Source organism: Neoarius graeffei, chromosome 23 (assembly GCF_027579695.1).
Source record: "Neoarius graeffei isolate fNeoGra1 chromosome 23, fNeoGra1.pri, whole genome shotgun sequence".
NCBI classification, from domain to species: Eukaryota; Metazoa; Chordata; class Actinopteri; order Siluriformes; family Ariidae; genus Neoarius; species Neoarius graeffei.
This window is the reverse complement of record NC_083591.1, coordinates 51,582,913-51,602,026: the sequence shown is the minus strand read 5'-3', so window position 1 is coordinate 51,602,026 and position 19,114 is coordinate 51,582,913. Positions and strand designations below refer to the sequence as shown.

Sequence of the window (19,114 nt, the reverse complement as noted above, 5' to 3'; positions counted from 1 at the left end):
TTTTGACCCCTTGCTATGATCATGTATGAAAGGGAGGTTAACTTTATCGACGTGACCTCTGAACTGTGAATGCAGAAGCCAGTGAAAATCAAATGGTGAGTATTTTGCATTTAGTATTGTCACTTATGTATCACATGAAGTCTTTTTCATTTTTATTAAGGTGTTGAGTGATTTTTGCGGTGTTCCTTAGGCAGAAATATTGTTGGTTTTTATTTATTTATTTTTTAAATTGCTGTAATATCATTAATACCATGAAGCTGACCTGTCCAACGAAAAACGCCAAGGTTTTTGTGGTAAAATTGTGTGAACTCCAATTCAGTCCTGATTTTGGACCACAGGTGCTACTGAAACCTGATATGTGGCAATGAACAATCAAGTTAAAAGTATTGTGACTTTCATGTCAATCTATTTGCATCTAATCTTTGACATCAGTTTGCGCCAATGGGAATTCATCTACGATCTACAATGGCTTTGGTTATGGCTACGTCACATCGGATCATAATACAACTGATGAAGCCCATTGAGCAAGTGCCTTTATGTCGTCAGGGCTAAAAGATATTTACCCTTCAATATACGAGTTTATTCATATTGGTGTTGGATATTTTTTACAATTTCATGCTTTTCATGAGGTTTCCCCCCCCCCCCCCCCCTCCTTTGTATATATACAGTGGCATGCAAAAGTTTGGGCACCCTTACTGAAAATGTCCGTTACTGTGAAGAGTTAAGTGAGCAGAAGATGAACTGATCACCAAAAGGTAAAGATGACACATTTCTTTTCTGCAAGACTTGTTTTATTTTTGTTCTGTACAGTTGGAGAGTGAAAAAAGAAAAGGAACACCATGCAAAAGTTTGGGCACCCCAATACATTTGAGTTCTCAGGTAACTTTTACCAAGGTTCCAGACCTTAATTAGCTTATCGAGCTGTGGCTTGTTCAAATTCTTCGTTCGGGAAGGTCAGATGATGCAGATTTCAAAGCTGTATAAATTCTCTGACTCCTCAAACTTGTCCCTAAAATCAACAGCCATGGGCTCCTCTAAGCAACTCCCTCGCATTCTGAATAATAAAATAATTGATGCTCACAAAGCAGAAGAAGGCTACAAGAATGTAGCAAAGTGTTTTCAGGTAGCTGTTTCCTCAGATTTTAATGTTATTAAGAAATGGCAGTTAACAGAAACAGTGGAGATCAGGGTGAGGTCTGGAAGATGAAGAAAAGTTTCTGAAGTAACTGCTTGTTGGATTGCTAGAAAGGCAAATAAAACCCCTGTTTGACTGCAAAAGACCTTCAGAAAGATTTAGCAGACCCTGGAGTGGTGGTGCACTGTTCTGCTATGCAGCAACACCTGAACAAATATGACCTTCATGGGAGAGTCATCAGAAGAAAACCTTTCCTGCGTCCTAGCCACAAAATTCAGCATCTGAAGTTTGCAAATGAACATCTAAATAAGCCTGATGCATTTTGAAAACAAGTCCTGTGGACTGATGAAATCAAAATAGAACTTTTTGGCCACAATGTGCAAAGGTATGTTTGGAGAAAAAAGGGGGCCAAATTCCAGGAAAAGAACACCTCTCCAACTCTGAAGCATGGGTGTGGATCGATCATGCTTTGGGGTTGTGTTGCAGCCAGTGGCACAGGGTACATTTCATTGGTTGAGGGAAGCATGGATTCGAACAAATACCAGCAAATTCTGGAAGCAAACATCACACCATCTGTAAAAAAGTTGAAGTTAAAAAGAGGACGGGTCCTACAATAAGACGATGATCCAAAACGCACTTCAAAATCTACAATGGAATACCTCAAGAGACTCAAGCTGAAGGTTTTGCCATGGCCCTCAGTCCCCTGACCTAAACATCATTGAAAATCTGTGGATAGATCTCAAAAGAGCAGTGCATGCAAGACAGCCCAAGAAACTTGTAGAACTGGAAGCCTTTTGCATGGACGAATGTGCGAAAATCCCCCAGGTAAGAACTGAAAGATTATTAACTGGCTACAAAAAGTGTTTACTTGCCAAAGGGGGTGTTACTAAGTATTGACCATGTCAGGTGCCCAAACTTTTGCTTCAGGTCCTTTTCATTTTTTGGTATTTTATGCCTGTAAATGATGGAAATAAAAAATGTAATCTTGCAGAAGATATTAAAGAAATGTGCCATCTTTACCTTTATGCCTTTTGGTGATCAGTTCATCTTCTGCTCACTTAACTATTCACAGTAACGGACATTTTCAGTAAGGGTGCCCAAACTTTTGCATGACACTGTACACGTAGATTTGTTTTATGGCCAAAAATCATGTTGAATCCAATGTCTTCTACTTAAATTTGGACCAAGATTGGATGTTTGACCTCACCATGATCAGTTGGATCAAAATTAATGGGTTTTTTTTTTTCTTTCCATGTTGAGGTGTTTGCACCAATGGAATTTCATCTAGGATGGCTTTGATTATCGCTACATGGCACACGTGCTGTCAAAATTCCTGCCAAGTTTAAACAGCTGCCATGTTAACATTAGCTAGCTAGCTAAGCTTACTGATTACCTTCAAATAATACTACTTCATTCTCAGAAAACAAAGTACATCATTGTACCTTTAGGGGTACAATGGCTTGTCACTGGGGCAGTACCATCTAAGGTACTTTTATTTGTACCATTTATATACTGATTGGGAATATGTGTACATTTTTTGACCCTAAAAAGGTACACATAGTTACCTTGAGGTCCAATAATGAGCCCTAGGGGATACATTAGTGTAGATTGTACATTGGGGAATAGAAATTGACTCCTACTGGAACTGTACCCCTATTTCTGACAGTGTTCTTGGTTTTTGTCTAGTGTGTGTGTTGGTTCAGGAATATGACCTGTCCAGAACAGTCTCCTATGCAAATCTGAACTCAAATTTGGCTTTAAACAGTAAAGATACCACAAGTCCACTTGCTAGCATAAGAAATCATGCGGATTCCCTCTTCCCTAAGCTGAGTAGTTAAGGATGGAGCACAGTTTGAGTGTGGAACCAAGGCCAAGCCAGAATCCGGGGTACAGAGGCTGGGAAAACGTCGTCTGTATCCTGTGCAGCAAGGTCATTGTATCCCTTCTTGGAGAGATGCAATAGAAGGCTAGAATCCCTGCCTTGTGGTCCACATACACTCCGATCCTGGCTGAAATAGGAGACGGGATCTCCAGCTTGGTTTTATTGTGCTGAAATGTACAATGGCCATCAGAAAGGTTCACACTCCATGACTTGGAATTGCAGCCCAGTTTTCCGTCTGCGCTCCCACCATGTCTGTTAATCCCTTTATAAGAAACTCCGATACTGATCCCACCACTACCGCTCCACTCCACCTCCCAATAACCGCATGTGGAGATGGCCTCCCGAGCCAGAACCTGAGCCCAGCCGCTGAATCTCTCCAGATGTTCTGGATAGTGCTGGGACTCGTAGCAGGTGCTGGCTTTCCGGTTCCCCTCTGAAAGGCAGAGGTAGGAGTTGGCAGTGTTTGGGTCCAACGTCACATCACAACAGACTGTAGATGAAGAAAATAACATGGCGGTTTATTGGTAACAGGAAAGGAAGATTTCTGCTGGTGGAGCCATCAGGTAAGATGTTTACAATAAAACAATATGATGTGCACAAGGGTTGGGGGTTTTGTTTTTTTGTTTGTTTGTTTGTTTTTTATAAAAGACCCGCCTACTTGCTTCTAAAGGAATTCTGACCAATCCCATGTCCCCTTGTGACTATTTGTTTCTGTTCATTCTTATTTTGCTCTTAGCCACCCATGTACCAATCAGTTCACCCTATCATACAACAGCTACCAACTGGGGAGGGCAAAGGCTAACACTTCCTTTCACTGAGACTTGCAAAGCATCTTTTTGAACTGCTGCTCACGCTGTGTGACAGGGCAATGTAACACCCTTGGAGGAAAAAGCTATCTACCTTCTTCCAGATACATAAACTCACAGGTGCCCTCTAGGGACTAGTAGACTTTCCAGTTCCATCCCTCCCACTTAAACGGAGCATGGTCAACTTTGCAGGGATGGATCCAGCCTAAGAATCTGACAGATGCACATTTACAGAAATCTCATCTCATTATCTCTAGCCGCTTTATCCTGTTCTACAGGGTCGCAGGCAAGCTGGAGCCTATCCCAGCTGACTACGGGCGAAAGGCGGGGTACACCCTGGGCAAGTCGCCAGGTCATCACAGGGCCGACACATAGACACAGACAACCATTCACACCTAAGGTCAATTTAGAGTCACCAGTTAACCTAACCTGCATGTCTTTGGACTGTGGGGGAAACCAGAGCACCCGGAGGAAACCCACGGGGAGAACGTGCAAACTCCACACAGAAAGGCCCTCACCGGCCACGGGGCTCAAACCCGGACCTTCTTGCTGTGAGGCGACAGCGCTAACCATTACACCACCGTGCCGCCCATTTACAGAAATATTTTTACTAATTTTACCACATCACTATGGATTTTCACATGGGTGTAGAGCACGCTGAGCTTTTTCCAAAGGGGGCAGCCACGGCCCACTACGACTGCGGCTCGGCCCGCTATGCGCCCCCGAAGCCCGGTGTAAGCATGGCTCACCAAAAACTTTTTAATGTGAGCCCAGGATTTAAAAATTTATAACTCGGCCACCAAAAGTTCTAGCCCTGTCAAACTTTACAGGTGCCTCCCTCTCCCCAAGACCTTTCGAAACTGCCCACTATGACCACGGCTCGGTCTGTTATTTGTGGCGAATTTCGACCTCTTTCTGTAGCATTTTATTGGTTTGACCTAGATTCTTTGTCTCATGTCACGCTATACAAAGCATTGTGAGAATACAGGCAATTAGGTCAACTAAGCATCGCCGCTTACCACAGATGGTCAGATCCTGAACCATTGGTCTGTTGATTAAACATGGCTACAGCCCATGTAGCCAGCTAGCGATAAAATAAACAAATGCCCCGTAACCGATGCCAAGTATATTTCTGACCGATGCACATGCATTGGTTCCATCGATCTGGATCCATCCCTGGACTTTGTTCTGTGGACTCCTTGCTATACAACCCCGATTCCAAAAAAGTTGGGACAAAGCATAAATTGTAAATAAAAAGGGAATGCAATAATTTACAAATCTCAAAAACTGATATTGTATTCACAGTAGAACATAGACAACATATCAAATGTCGAAAGTGAGACATTTTGAAATTTCATGCCAAATATTGGCTCATTTGAAATTTCATGACAGCAACACATGTCAAAAAAGTTGGGACAGGGGCAATAAGAGGCTGGAAAAGTTAAAGGTACAAAAAAGGAACAGCTGGAGGACCAAATTGCAACTCATTAGGTCAATTGGCAATAGGTCATTAACATGACTGGGTATAAAAAGAGCATCTTGGAGTGGCAGCGGCTCTCAGAAGTAAAGATGGGAAGAGGATCACCAATCCCCCTAATTCTGTGCCGACAAATAGTGGAGCAATATCAGAAAGGAGTTCGACAGTGTAAAATTGCAAAGAGTTTGAACATATCATCTACAGTGCATAATATCATCAAAAGATTCCGAGAACCTGGAAGAATCTCTGTGCGTAAGGGTCAAGGCTGGAAAACCATACTGGGTGCCCGTGATCTTTGGGCCCTTAGACGGCACTGCATCACATACAGGCATGCTTCTGTATTGGAAATCACAAAATTGGCTCAGGAATATTTCCAGAGAACATCATCCGTGAACACAATTCACCGTGCCATCCGCCGTTGCCAGCTAAAACTCTATAGTTCAAAGAAGAAGCCGTATCTAAACATGATCCAGAAGCGCAGACGTCTTCTCTGGGCCAAGGCTCATTTAAAATGGACTGTGGAAAACTGTTCTGTGGTCAGACGAATCAAAATTTGAAGTTCTTTATGGAAATCGGGACGCCGTGTCATTTGGACTAAAGAGGAGACGGACGACCCAAGTTATCAGCGCTCAGTTCAGAAGCCTGCATCTCTGATGGTATGGGGTTGCATTAGTGCGTGTGGCATGGGCAGCTTACACATCTGGAAAGACACCACCAATGCTGAAAGGTATATCCAGGTTCTAGAGCAACATATGCTCCCATCCAGACGACGTCTCTTTCAGGGAAGACCTTGCATTTTCCAACATGACAATGCCAAACCACATACTGCATCAATTACAGCATCATGGCTGCGTAGAAGAAGGGTCCGGGTACTGAACTGGCCAGCCTGCAGTCCAGATCTTTCACCCATAGGAAACATTTGGCGCATCATAAAACGGAAGATACGACAAAAAAGACCTAAGACAGTTGAGCAACTAGAATCCTACATTAGACAAGAATGGGTTAACATTCCTATCCCTAAACTTGAGCAACTTGTCTCCTCAGTCCCCAGACGTTTACAGACTGTTGTAAAGAGAAAAGGGGATGTCTCACAGTGGTAAACATGGCCTTGTCCCAACTTTTTTGAGATGTGGTGTTGTCATGAAATCTAAAATCACCTAATTTTTCTCTTTAAATGATACATTTTCTCAGTTTAAACATTTATGTCATCTGTGTTCTATTCTGAATAAAATATGGAATTTTGAAACTTCATCATTGCATTCCGTTTTTATTTACAATTTGTACTTTGTCCCAACTTTTTTGGAATCGGGGTTGTAGATAGCTGTGGCATCATTGCGATTTGAATTCCTGATCACTTTCCTGTTGCACCAATATGGTGAGTTTTTGTATGCAGAAGTGGGAGGATGGCGCTTTCTTCCAAGTGTGTTATGCCGTCCCCTGATGTCGCACGAGCAGCAGTTCGAAAAGGAAGCCTTTGGAGCTGTTGTGTGATGGGGACAGCTGGCTGGTGGGAATTAGCCGAGACTAAATTAGGGAGAAAATTAGATCTCGGAGAGAAAAAAAAATGCTTACACTGTAAAAAGTCAGCTCTGGTCTTTGGCTCACTTTGTGCTTGGTCCACACTTTTCACAGGAGAAACTGAAAACCATTAATGAGTGATCAGCTCGAGTAAGACACTGCTCATGTTTATTAAAGAAGTTGTGGATCAGGTTTCATGGTGTATGTTTGGGTTCTTTACCTATTTCCGGACATACAGGGACGGGGGAAGTTCTTTCAGCTGACAGGCTCTGCTCATCTTTCACTGGAAGCACACAAGACAAGATCAGCTATATTTAAGGTAAACACCATTGGTATAGCGCACACAAGCCCATCATTGATTGATTAATTTCCTATTACAGTGCACCATCAGTCATCCATACAAGTAATCAGTCAAATGGAGTCGAGAATTTTAGTGGAAGAAGTCCTTAGTTTGCTTGATACTGATGCTGAACTCACTTAAATCCGAGATCCTGGCTAACTCCCTGTCGCACACGTCATTCACTCGCTCTTGTAGCTCTGTGATGGCTCTTCTCAGAACCATCAGTGAGAAGTATGGATGGACGTCAACACCGGGCAGCTCATCAGGATCAGCAGGAACGAAAAGGGGTTTGCATTTCTGACCACAGATGACAAAAGCCTGCTGAGAATACGACTTTAAAAATAAGATGAACATTACATACCATCGCTCTGCCTACAGAACAAGGAAATCACTACGACAAGCTGAATTTTAAATTTTATATTAGTATGCTTGCTGCACAAAGCAAGTCTCAGCGTATTAGCATGCTAACAGTTGGCATGCAGTTAGCATATTAACATGTTGGTTGTTGGCATGCTAACAATTAATGTGTTAGCCATTAGCATGTTAGAATGTTAACTGTTAAAATGTTAACTATTAGCATGCTAGCTGTTAGCATGTTCACATTAGCATTTTAACATGTTAGCGATTGACATCTCATCTCATCTCATTATCTCTAGCCGCTTTATCCTTCTACAGGGTCGCAGGCAAGCTGGAGCCTATCCCAGCTGACTACGGGCGAAAGGCGGGGTACACCCTGGACAAGTCGCCAGGTCATCACAGGGCTGACACATAGACACAGACAACCATTCACACTCACATTCACACCTACGGTCAATTTAGAGTCACCAGTTAACTTAACCTGCATGTCTTTGGACTGTGGGGGAAACCGGAGCACCCGGAGGAAACCCACGCGGACACGGGGAGAACATGCAAACTCCACACAGAAAGGCCCTCGCCGGCCCCGGGGCTCGAACCCAGGACCTTCTTGCTGTGAGGCGACAGCGCTAACCACTACACCACCGTGCCGCCCAGCGATTGACATATTATTAGTTATCATTTGAACATGCTAGCTGTTAACATATTAGCCTTAATGTTAGCATGTTCACATTAGCATTTTAGCATTTTTAGCTGTTGGCATGCTATCAGTTAACATGTTAGTATGTTCGGTATTAGCCTGTTAACATGCCAGCTGTTATGTTAGCATGTTAGCTGTTACCATGTTATCCATTTAGCATATTAGCATGCTGGATGTTAGTATATTAGTCTTGTCAGTATGCTAACAGTTAACATGTTAATTGTTAGCTGATGGCATGTTAGCCTTAACATGTTAGCATGATAGCTGTTCTGCTACAGCTGAGCAAGCAAACTTTGCATTTTCTCTGCAGAAATGCAGTCTAGTTATGTTTGAATTTGTACATGAAGTTTTGTCGTTGAATTACATCCGTTTGAAATCGTATCCCATGGCTTGAATTCGTGTGCAAGGTTTCGAATTCAGCTCTATAATAATCAGCTGGAGAGAATTTTCATTCAAGTTTTTGGTGGTACACTAAATTTCAAATTCAGGTATAAATTTTCAGAACATGACATCCAGGGATGTCAGAAATGCAAAGGAACCCAAAGCCCAAGGAGAAAGGGTAGACCAGGAATGAGAACTGTCCCACTATAATCTGAATTTTCATGCCTTTATTTGAATTTGTAAATGGAATTTTGTATTTGATCTAAAACGTCTGATTTAATTGGCATTTCAGAGATTAATGTAGTGTTTTGAAATTTTGTGTCTGAATTTGAAATGTATTGTACCACCAAAAATTAAATGAGAATTTTTCTGTAGCTGATTATTACAGAGAAGAACTCTGTCCGAAATGGGTGATCGATTGATTATTTATTTTGCTTGTTTTTCAAAAAATTAATTTTTAAGTTTTTTTCTGAGCTTATTTTATTTTTGCTTTTTATTTTTAATTTGGCACATACCAAAATGGGATTTTGTTCATAAAATTATAAATATAAAAATAATATACTGACATTTTTAATTGCTTCCAAACACAATATCTAGAAATGAAATGTTCATGAATATAAATCTGAAAAACAAACAAAAAAGAAGCTGTTGCAGTACATTTTCAAGGAAACTGAATTGACCTGGAAGTTCCAGTAGTTCTAGTAGACTCTTCTATATGTTAAATGGACTTTGGAACCTTATTCTGTTTTCATAAAAGTTGAGATTGAAAAATTGGGTGAGAATATGAAGAAATAAATTTTGGATAATTAAAATAGTCTTTAAATTGCAGCATCTGGATTCAGGACCTGCTGATTGATTGACTGAGGTGTCCTCCATTACAGTACTATCACGTTCTGTAGAAGTGTAAAAAAAAAAATTCTAGAAAATTCTACCAAAAATAGAATTTGAATCTTGATTAATTTCAAGTTGAATTTGAAACCCTGCACAGCAAATTCAAGCCGTGGAATACAATTCCAATGAAACTAGCTAAAAAAAATTCACTTCCGATTTCAAATCAAAGGTTAAAATTTCAGATTTATCATTTTAAAATTCAGAGCTGCTGTTTTATTTGCACATCTGGATATCTTTTCTTCTCTGATGACACGCTCTGTAACGTGGAACTACAGCAAGCCAGTTGAGTCGCCTCTTTTAAGACAAAACAAAGTTTACCAACAGGAAGTGGATGTGATCGTCAGTGTGTGAGAGCAGCTCCAGCTCGGCTTCTTTCCTCCTGGTCTCTTCAGTCTCTTGGTCCAGACGCTCGAGCAGTCCCTCAGCTTGGGCCAGTGCGGCTCTCTCTTCAGCTCTGAGCAGCTCCTTAACCTCGCTGTGTTTCCTCTCGATGGAGCGCAGCAGCTTGGTGCACATTTTCTCGCTGTCTTCCTCCACGGCCTGTGCTGAGCGCTGAGGAGGGAAGGATTAGAATAGAATAGAATCTAAATTGTCATTGCACATCAGGTATATAATGAAATTGCAGTGCTTCTCCAGCTGGTGCATAATAAATATAAAAAACAGTAAAATATTAAAAGAAAACAGAGCAATTCCAGCGTTATGGACGTGACACTTGAACTCAATGGCAACAAATGACCCAGTGCATGTTTTATTGTCTCCCAGTATTTAAACAGGTGTTGCGTATTTTAAGGCTGTACCATACTGGAGAAGTGATAGAACAAGAACAATTCCCATAGTACATCTAGGGCATGCCAGAAAACGCCAATAAAAGATGCGTTATGGATGTGACAGAAAAAGTATCACTTTTCTTGGGTGACTGTACATTTTTATCAAACTCTGTGAAATCGTAAACCTAATGTCGAAATGGAGATATCCATTTGATAGAGGGGTCCAAGGTGAATATTAAAAAATCTTTGTTTAAAATATTTTGTATTTCATGCAGAGTTTCGGAAGGAAAAGTCAGCGTTATGGATGTGACGAAATTCCGTTATGGATGTGACGCGTCTGAAATAGACATGGCATATGTTTAGAAAATCAGCAATTTAACCACCATAACCCTTTGAGAAACTCTAAATATCAGCTAAAACTATCAAAGTTCTTAAATAATATTTAGGATGGCTATTGTTTTGCTGTTTTGTGGATTTTAGCATACATTTCTGTGGCTTGTGGCAATAATATAGAATTGTACATCATCAAAGTTGATTTTAGCTTGGGGTTTACATTATAAGAAAAAGACTGACAGTGACATATTAGGTTGGTTACAAATTGGTTCAACTTATTCACATCTGTAAAATACAGGCCTCGGTGATCTCTCTGGGAGTGGTTTTGATGTATTACATATTGCTTTATTTTTGCATGTTGAGGTTGACATTTACATGGAATTGCCCAACAGTAAAATAAGAATAAGAAAGGAGTAAAATAGAAATAAGAAAGGAATGCATATTTACATCATTTACACATTACACTAGCGTACACTCTCTTATGAGTTCAGGGACCTGATGGTCCAGGGAAAGAAACTGTTTTTAAGTCTGTTTGTCCTGCTTTTGAGGCACCTGTATCTCCTGCCAGAGGGCATGAGGGTAAGCAGGTGCTGTCCCGGGTGTGAGGGGTCAGCAGTGATTGCCCTCACTCTCCTGAGACACCGTGTGCTAGCGATGTCTTCTAGCGAGGGTAGGCGACTGCCAGTGATGTGTTGTGCAGTTTTAATGACCCTCTGCAGGTTCTTTCTTTCTGCCACAGAGCAGTTGGCGTACCAAGCTGTAATGCAGTACGTCAGGACACTCTCGATGGTGCTGCGGTAAAAGGCCACTAACGGTTTCTTCTCCAGGTGGTTCCTTCTGAGTATCCTTACAAAGTGGAGTCGCTATCGGGCCTTTTTTACCACCGCGGATGTGTTGGCAGTCCAGGAGAGGTCCTCGGCTATATGTGTCCCAAGAAACCTGAAGGAGGACACCTGCTGGACACAGTCCCCATTGATGCTCAGTGGGGCTGGATCCCCCCTGTGTTTCCTGAAGTCAATCACCATCTCCTTAGTTTTGCTGGTGTTGAGCAGCAGGTTGTGTGCAGAACACCAACCTGCCAGCATGTTGACCTCATCCTTGTACGCAGTCTCATCCCCTCTGCTGATAAGGCCGATGACCGTGGTGTGATCCGCAAATTTAATGATGGTATTGGAGGGGTGGATGGGTGTGCAGTCAAGCGTATACAGGGAATACAGGAGAGGGCTCAGCACACAGCCCTGAGGAGAGCCTGTGCTGAGGGTCAGGGTGGAGGAGCAGGTGGTGCCTACCTTAACCGTTTGAGGGGTGGTCAGTCAGGAAGATTATCAACTCCCCAACCCCCCCCTTTTCGGGGGTCAGGATTTTGTCGTTATCTGTCTAACTGGAGCTTCTTTTTAAAAATGTAGGTAAATTGCTGTGATATAAGAGGAATAAAACACTTTGGGACGTGCTGTTATTGGAAATTGATCAACTTCAGGGTGGTGTGATGAGGCTCACTAAATTGTTACAACCCTGAAGTGGAGAATTTTTCCATAACATAACACCGCCAAGTGTTTTTATTCCTCATTTATTATAAACTAAAACTCCAATTCAACAAAATTTTATTTTTCATCATTTATTCAATAAGAACAAGTTTTGTTATTGTCCTCTGCTTACCTTGAGGTATTTCATGATACTCCGCAGGTCCTTCTCTTTCTCCTTGCTCCTCTGTTTTGATCTTCTCAAAGCTTCTTCTAACTGCCTCTGTTTTTGGAGTAACATCAGTAAGGCAGTCATTAACTATTTAGACACTGATAATAAATATAATTCATTTATATGCACTCATTCAGCTAAGACATGTTTGTGTCTAAAGTTCCCTTCATGTAGACACGAGTTAATGTTCACATGTATTTTTTAATATGTATTTTTATTTTCACATGTGATTTTTTTTTTAAATATATTTTGTTTATAAAATATTTTTACCATTTTTTTTAACCCAAAGAATTCTTGAACATGATTCATTAACGTATTTACATCTGATTCTCACATGATTCATTTAATTTCACATGATTCATACACGATTCATTTTTATGTGTGATTCATGTTTGTGATTCATTTTTCATGTGTGGATTCATACAGTGGGGCAAAAAAGTATTTAGTCAGCCACCAATTGTGCAAGTTCTCCCACTTAAAAAGATGAGAGAGGCCTGTAATTTTCATCATAGGTACACTTCAATTATGAGAGACAAAATGAGACAAAAAAAAAATCCAGAAAATCACATTGTCTGTCTGATTTTTAAAGAATTTATTTGCAAGTTATGGTGGAAAATAAGTATTTGGTCAATAACAAAAGTTCATCTGAATACTTTGTTATATACCCTTTGTTGGCAATGACAGAGGTCAAACGTTTTCTGTAAGTCTTCACAAGGTTATCTCACACTGTTGCTGGTATTTTGGCCCATTCCTCCATGCAGATCTCCTCTAGAGCAGTGATGTTTTTAGGCTGTCGCTGGGCAACACGGACTTTCAACTCCCTCCAAAGATTTTCTATGGGGTTGAGATCTGGAGACTGGTTAGGCCACTCCAGGACCTTGAAATGCTTCTTACAAAGCCACTCCTTCGTTGCCCGGGTGGTGTGTTTGGGATCATTGTCATGCTGAAAGACCCAGCCACGTTTCATCTTCAATGCCCTTGCTGATGGAAGGAGGTTTTCACTCAAAATCTCACGATACATGGCCCCATTCATTCTTTCCTTTACACGGATCAGTCGTCCTGGTCCCTTTGCAGAAAAACAGCCCCAAAGCATGATGTTTCCACCCCCATGCTTCACAGTAGGTATGGTGTTCTTTGGATGCAACTCAGCATTCTTTCTCCTCCAAACACGACAAGTTGAGTTTTTACCAAAAAGTTCTATTTTGGTTTCATCTGACCATATGACATTCTCCCAATCCTCTTCTGGATCATCCAAATGCTCTCTAGCAAACTTTAGACGGGCCTGGACATGTACTGGCTTAAGCAGGGGGACACGTCTGGCACTGCAGGATTTGAGTCCCTGGCGGCGTAGTGTGTTACTGATGGTAGCCTTTGTTACTTTGGTCCCAGCTCTCTGCAGGTCATTCACTAGGTCCCCCCATGTGGTTCTGGGATTTTTGCTCACCGTTCTTGTGATCATTTTGACCGCACGGGGTGAGATCTTGCGTGGAGCCCCAGATCGAGGGAGATTATCAGTGATCTTGCATGTCTTCTATTTTCTAATAATTGCTCCCACAGTTGATTTCTTCACACCAAGCTGCTTACCTATTGCAGATTCAGTCTTCCCAGCCTGGCGCAGGTCTACAATTTTGTTTCTGGTGTCCTTTGACAGCTCTTTGGTCTTGGCCATAGTGGAGTTTGGAGTGTGACTGTTTGAGGTTGTGGACAGGTGTCTTTTATACTGATAACGAGTTCAAACAGGTGCCATTAATACAGGTAACGAGTGGAGGACAGAGGAGCCTCTTAAAGAAGTTGTTACAGGTCTGTGAGAGCCAGAAATCTTGCTTGTTTGTAGGTGACCAAATACTTATTTTACCGAGGAATTTACCAATTAATTCATTAAAAATCCTACAATGTGATTTTCTGGATTTTTTTTTTTCCTCATTCTGTCTCTCATAGTTGAAGTGTACCTATGATGAAAATTACAGGCCTCTCTCATCTTTTTAAGTGGGAGAACTTGCACAATTGGTGGCTGACTAAATACTTTTTTGCCCCACTGTACCCATGATTCATTTTTCACGTGTGGATTCATACCCATGATTTGTGGTTCACGTGTGATTTATGCACATTTTTCACACAATTTTAACACAATTCATTTGATGATTCATACACGAGTCATTCATTTAAGCATGATTCGTACACTATTTCCAAATATGATTTTTACACTGATTTCATTTTTCATGTCATTCATGCACATGAATTTTTATCTTCACGTGATTTTAACATGATTCATTTTCTCATGTGATTCATATAGGATTTATTTATCACATTATTCACACACAATTCTTTAATTTTTGCGAATAATTTTACATGATTTGTTTACTTTCAAGTGTGATATATTTATTTTTAAACACCTAGCTATAACTTATCCTCCCAGAGCAGAGCAGGCTGTTTTGATATTTTTCACATTTTATCACAATCCTTCTTTTTCATCTGATCGCATATTGCTCTCTCAACGTCACGCGTGTCTACTCGAGCTCATCACTTTCAGATGACACTTTTTTTTTTTTTTTTTTTTTAAATATGAGATTCCATAGCACTCACATAATCACATGTGGAAAGACTTATGATGACGAGGGTACTTCAAAAAGTTCTCGATCTCTCTCACCCAGAAAACGTCACAGGAGAAAGATCTTACACGTTCTCGCGTTATTTTTCTACATAGTCTCCTTTAACTTCAATGCACTTGGTTCAAGCTTCGCTATCCCTTTGAGGAAGGAGGTCACATCTGGAGCCTCCAGATCCTCCTCAACAACATGGATGACTTCATCATTGTCACTCTGAAAATGGCAACGCAAGTGGGATTTCAGTTTGGGAAACGGGCAGAAGTCGGGCGATGACCGGTCAGGTGAGGTAAGGTGCATGGGGCAACAGTTTAAAGCCACATTCGGCTGCTCCTGCCTGTGCTACCTGCGCGTATTGTCCTGGAGCAACAGCACACCAGCTCGAAGCTTTCTTTCCTCTTCTTTTTTTTTTTTTTTTCTTCTGATTGCTTCTTTCATTTGAATTTTTGTGAACAGTCATACAATATAAGGCTTTATAGTCTTCAGTCATACCCCATACCCCAAAATGGGATTTACGCCCCTTGTTTCCGGGTGACGGCGAGACCTTTTTTGAAGTACCCTCAGGCCCGGATTATGGGGGGTCTGTGCCCCGGGGCCAGGAGTTCGCAAAGCCCCCCCCACACACACACACACACACACACACACAATCAGAGGCCCTTTGTACTGTAAGGACGTTTGTAATCAGAGGGCTCTCTTCAGGGGCGTCGAAGTAGGGGGGAAAGTGGGACTCAGTCATCAGGGCCCTACGTATCAGGGGGCCCCATAGGGAGTCGGGGTTTTTTTTGTGTGTGTGTGTGTGTGGGGGGGTCCATTTGAGCTAGGTCCATAGGGCCCAGAATTTGGTGCTACTCTTAACAGTATGCTTTCCTGTTAGGGCTCTCTCTAGGGCCCCCAGATAGCCAGAAGTCACGACCCTTAGCAGGGGCTTTCATAATCATAGGATCCTCTGAAAGCATTCCCCCTACTTCCTTGAACCCCTAGTTGGCAGACGTTACGGCCTCAGGAGTTTTCACGAGAGGCACTACAGCAGGGCCAGGGGCCCTCTGATTGCCGTCCCCCGCCGCCCACCAACCCACCCCTTCCCTCTGTTTTCTTCAGATATGCCCTATAACACTGTAAGTAGTCATAAGATCCTAGAGAATAGAGGCCCTCTGATGTCACAATTAGCATTGGCATTGGCATCAGCACCCCTTGGGCCCCTGGGCGCTGGCCCCACTGGCCCGGTCCGTAATCCGGCCCTGAGTACCCTCATACATGTGATGGCGTTTTCATAAAGGTATTTTCCGCTCCATTATTTACAGTGTGTGCAGTGTCCAAAACCACAAATCAGCTGCAGGTACTGAACCTGTAGAAGGAACTCTGATTGAATGAATGCTTCCTTTATTTGTTCAAAACATCAGGACCGTGTGAGCTGCAGCGTAAATGGTTTGAAAGGCTGTAATTCCTCACAGGTAATGATTATTAAGGATGAAAAAACAAACAAAAAAACAATCTTGAATCCAAAGCATGCCAAACATTTCCACTGGGCCAATAAAATCATAATCAGTCTTGCTGATTCTGTTGGACACCTGCGATTAACTTGTGGAGTTAATCATTACTGCACAAAGTCACACAGGGGGCAAGCTAAGGTCAAAATCTCACTTTTTTTTTTTTCCTTGTATTGTTTTTTTTCCTTTTACATTTAGTGGTAGGTTTAACCTTTGTAACTTTGATGTGTATTCTTTTGTGCTTTCTTTTGAAAAAAACACACACACACACAGTTATGTTGGTTATGCAAGTTCATGCTTCATGGATTTCTCAGAATCAGTGCACGGGATGTTTCACCTCCACCCTTTAATCTCCTCCCTCAGCAAATAATGTTTGCTTTTTCGTTCATGTGTGACGACAGAACGGCTGGTTCCTCTCCAGCATGCATAAGTGCATTGACCTGCCTCGAAGTAACAAATGAAATGACTTAAAAACACGGACATTATTTGGTTAAAAAAAAAATTTCTCAAGAAGTTAAAATTTCACCTCACCTGCTTTTCGGTTCTCTCCTCGCCAGCTGGCACCATGTGATGCCCGCCGTGTCCATCCGTCACGCAAGCAGAGCAGATAAGCTGCTGATCTGTGCGACAGTAAAGCTCGAACAGGCGTCCGTGCCGATTACACGCTCTCTTGTGCAGTTGTCTGGTCACGTCTGTCAGTTTGTGCGTCTTGTGCTGTTTGAGGTGAGCCTCGCAATACGAGGCCAAACACTTCACGCATGACTTCACAGCTCTGCGCTTTCTCCCCTGACACGCATCGCACTCCACTTCGATCGTTTTCGCATGAGGAGCCTCCTGGATCCCGGCGTCCCTCAACTTCTCCCTTAGCTTCTCCACCAGACCTGCCAGCATTGTGTTCCTGGCCAGAGTAGGTCTCGGGTTGAAGCTTCTCCGACACTGAGGGCATGTGTAACCCGTCTTGTGCTCGGTTTTCCTCCAGTAGCCTTTAATACATACCATGCAGTAACTATGACCGCAGGGAATAGTCACCGGATCCCTCAACACTTCCAAACACACAGAGCAGCAAAAGTGGTCCTCGTCCACAGAGATTGTAGCTGCGGCTGCCATTTTTAACGAAGGATAAAGGAGAAGCAGAGCAAAGCTTTTATGTGCGTTTGTGTGTGCGCGCACAGAGGGCGTGGGAACAGTTGCACAGGTGAAAGGTGATCCAGGTTCCACCCAAAACAGCTCACAGTAACCAATCAGAGGCCAGCGGAGAACAACGGAGAACATGGAAGTGGAGCAGGTGCACAACCTGCTTTACATACAACTGATAGGAAAATTCAGGGAAGAGCAAACATTCCAGATCTGATTACGCTTCGTGTTGCTGCAGTTAATTTCCCTTAACTTTTTAATTCAAACTCAATTCATTTAAAGGAGAACTGAAGGCAATTTAAAAAAAAAATCAAAATTCTATTCTCATTTTATTAAATATCAGAATGCATTTCTGATCGCTATTTTGTCGCTGCTATAGCAAGTTATGAGTGTTTGAAATGTGCTCTGTAATATATCAGTCCATATGTCAAAGCAATGGCCGTAAACGAGATTCGTCGAGACCTGTGCGAGACATCGTAGGACAGAAGTAAAACGTACAGCGGAAATCAAAGCGACCAACATCCGCCAACGCTGTCAAAAGACGCGCACGCCCACTTTCGAATGCTGACGTAATCAAGCTGGAACTTTTGTTTTGATAGCAATCAGGAAAGTTTGAAAAAAGTAGGCAGTAATCGTCATTGAAACTCGTTTTTGTGCAATATTTCATTTGGAAAAGAGTTTTCAAAATGGCAGCACTGACACTTGGCTGACACTTCACGTTTCAAAGTCTCACACAAGTCTCGTGAAGATCGCACGGATAAGCGACGCCTGCCGTGGACCAAACGAACTAAATTCAACACGGCTAAAAACCGAACAGGCTGATTAAATCTAATATTTAATTGCAATTAGTTGCCAATACGAGTCACGATATATAAGGTTACTAAAACCGAAAACGTAATTGAATAACACGTTAATTAAGAAATAAAGCAAGTTTAAAAATGACTTCAGTTCTCCTTTAAGGAAAACATTCAAGTCAGTGGATGGGCGTCTTTTAATCATACGGTGTTTATAACAATATCCACTGGTAAAATCTTGTTTATTTTAATCAAATGTATATCTCGTGTTTCACTTCCTACAGCCTCTGAAAGCCCGTTTCTCTGGAAGCCTTATGGATTAAACTTCATTGTTACTCCATCCATCCACTATGATTAATTATACATACAGGACACTTTTTCAATGGAATTAAAATGTGTTCTATTCCCTTCTAGCAGGTTTCATTCATTTGGTTTGATAGCATGCAATATGGGGCGGCACAGTGGTGTAGTGGTTAGCGCTGTCGCCTCACAGCAAGAAGATCCTGGGTTCGAGCCCCGTGGCCAGCGAGGGCCTTTCTGTGTGGAGTTTGCATGTTCTCCCCGTGTCCGCGTGGGTTTCCTCCGGGTGCTCCGGTTTCCCCCACAGTCCAAAGACATGCAGGTTAGGTTAACTGGTGACTCTAAATTGAGCGTAGGTGTGAATGTGAGTGTGAATGGTTGTCTGTGTCTATGTGTCAGCCCTGTGATGACCTGGCGACTTGTCCAGGGTGTACCCCGCCTTTCGCCCGTAGTCAGCTGGGATAGGCTCCAGCTTGCCTGCAACCCTGTAGAACAGGATAAAGCGGCTACAGATAGAGAT

At 42.2% G+C, this 19,114-nt stretch overlaps 1 protein-coding gene across 1 annotated transcript; it reads right to left on the bottom strand.

Annotated features, from left to right (window-relative positions):
- Positions 1-1,868: 1,868 nt before the first annotated feature.
- Positions 1,869-17,547, bottom strand: ftr87 (finTRIM family, member 87). The gene is made up of 7 exons (XM_060906374.1): positions 16,898-17,547; positions 12,241-12,327; positions 9,803-10,036; positions 7,296-7,455; positions 7,039-7,101; positions 6,873-6,938; positions 1,869-3,507 (listed from the first exon to the last, which is right to left on the bottom strand). Exons 1-7 carry the CDS (start codon positions 17,471-17,473, stop codon positions 2,957-2,959), a joined length of 1,737 nt encoding a protein of 578 aa, XP_060762357.1. The 5' UTR covers positions 17,474-17,547; the 3' UTR covers positions 1,869-2,956.
- Between the last annotated feature and the right edge of the window lie 1,567 nt (positions 17,548-19,114).

Bases quoted from the DNA above. Each gene is read 5' to 3' on its own strand.
- ftr87 (XM_060906374.1), bottom strand. From the start codon at position 17,473: ATGGCAGCCGCAGCTACAATCTCTGTGGACGAGGACCACTTTTGCTGC. The intron at 10,037-12,240 runs GTAAGCAGAGGA...TTCCCTCCTCAG, and splicing joins GTATCATGAAATACCTCAAG to CGCTCAGCACAGGCCGTGGA. The intron at 6,939-7,038 runs GTAAAGAACCCA...AATGGTTTTCAG, and splicing joins CCCTGTATGTCCGGAAATAG to TTTCTCCTGTGAAAAGTGTG.